The sequence below is a fragment of the Sinocyclocheilus grahami genome, unplaced genomic scaffold, assembly GCF_001515645.1.
Source record: "Sinocyclocheilus grahami isolate Dianchi unplaced genomic scaffold, SAMN03320097.WGS_v1.1 scaffold8920.1, whole genome shotgun sequence".
Lineage (NCBI taxonomy): Eukaryota > Metazoa > Chordata > Actinopteri > Cypriniformes > Cyprinidae > Sinocyclocheilus > Sinocyclocheilus grahami.
In genome coordinates this window covers 1724-3716 of record NW_015512297.1, presented here as the reverse complement: position 1 = coordinate 3716, position 1993 = coordinate 1724, and the positions used below count along the sequence as shown (strand labels likewise).

General features: G+C 39.9%; 1 protein-coding gene across 1 annotated transcript; it reads left to right on the top strand.

Moving 5' to 3' along the window:
• Positions 1-643: 643 nt before the first annotated feature.
• LOC107578116 (interferon-induced very large GTPase 1-like) lies at positions 644-1954 on the top strand. The gene has a single exon (XM_016264103.1). It carries the CDS (start codon positions 644-646, stop codon positions 1952-1954), a length of 1311 nt encoding a protein of 436 aa, XP_016119589.1.
• The last annotated feature ends 39 nt before the right edge of the window (positions 1955-1993 follow it).

Genomic DNA, 1993 nt, shown 5'->3' with positions numbered 1-1993 from the left:
GTTTCAGACCTCACAGCTGGAGAGAAGAACATGGAGGGAAGGAGACGACTGCAGGAGACACTCGATGAGATGACAAAACTTGCCGCTAAAGAGGAAAAATGTGCTGCAGAATGTTTCAGTGATGTGATTAGATTTGATGTTCAGAAAGATGTGAAGTATTTTGCTCAGCTCTGGGAGGGCAGCCCACCCATGGCACCACCAAACCCAAACTACTGTGAGAACATTCAAGAACTGAAGGAAACTATTGTATCCCATGCTTCAAGATCACATGGAATGAGACTGAACGACTTAAAAGATCGTATTAAAGATCTTTGGGAGGCTTTACTGAGTGAGCGATTCATGTGTAAATATGATCACCAGACACACTCTTTCAGTCAAAGACATTGACATAATGAGAGATGTGAGAGAGATCCTCAGTGACATCTATAAAAGTGCTCCCATAAAGGGCAATACTTACAACAATATTTTCAATGTGAAGAGTTATAGTGGATATATTGTTTTCAAAAAGTCTGGAATTATACAGATTCTTCGTAGAAAAATAAAATCTTTGTTTTCTCAACCTCCAGAGGATGAAATTAGAACCTTTGTTAATGATGTTGCTCAGCAGACAGACAGAATGATTCAGTCATTTAACATTGCAAAGATGGGCTACAATATCAGCTGCATTCAAAATCTCACAAGATACATCAAGAATAGAGTAACAGAACATCAGGAAGAACCAGCAAGATATGTGTTCAGGAATGAATTCTTCGTGGATTTGGTTCTTTCCATCTGCAAGAGAGCAGAGAAAATGATCCTAGACCAATACCGAATGTTCAGAGAAGACAATGATCCTATTCTCTATTTGGAGAAAAAGCGAAATGAATACTATAGTATTTTCCAGAAATGCTGTCATGGATCCACATCAGCTGTTATATTTGGTGAGATCATCTGTCAGAAACTGAAAGAGCCCATTGAACAGAGCGTCTACAAGAAGACTGCCAGAGATCTGACGGATGAAATGAGATCAAACTGTTCATCACTGAATGGAAACAGGTCAAATATGGAGAAACACATCTTGAAGACACTGGCAGAAGAGAAGGATTTTGACAAATACATAAGCTACATTCATAATCCCAGAGATCACATCAAGAGTTTCATCAGAGGTGAAGTCAGTCGGTACAACACTGATAAGTTCAGTGTCAGTGTTTTACCCAAGATGAAGGGGAACATTAAACTCCTGCAGCAGATGATCATGAGAGCAGCTCGTGAATCTACTGAACATGTTCAAGAGAACAGAGGAGATGCTGGTTTGTGGTTGAAGAGATTCACACAGCAGCTCTCAGATGAGCTGATCTTCTCTGAAAAAGACCTCAGTGGAGTCAAACATGATGATGTTGAGGATTTCAACCTCTTAGAAGAAATGATAAGAGAAGAACTTACAGCTGTAATGTCTAACATCAGCCGCAGATTCAACACAACGACTTTTCCTGTACATCTGGACTATAAATTCAGACCAGATGAGCTTCTGATCGATCAATTCTGTCAGTGCTGTTGGGTTCAGTGTCCATTCTGTAAAGCTACCTGCACCAACACCATAGAAAACCATGATGGAGATCACAGTGTTCCTTTCCACAGAGTTACTGGACTGAATGGATGTATTTACCACAAAACAACAAACTTGGCTATTAGCGTCTGCACATCAGCAGTAGCAAGCAATCTATCTTTTTATCCCACTGACTCAAATGATGCAGTCCTTTGGAGAGAATACAGAACAGCAGGAGAAAAATTTGCTACCTGGAGCATCACCCCCGATCTCTCTGAACTGCCCTACTGGAAGTGGTTTGTGTGCAGATTCCAGAAAGATCTGGAAAAATACTACAGTAATACATTTGAGGGGATGGGTAAGATTCCAGAAGAATGGAATAACTACACAGAACAGGATGCATTTGACAGTTTGGATAAATACATTTAATTAAACAAGCGAAATATATTTCACTTAGGTTCTGAACAC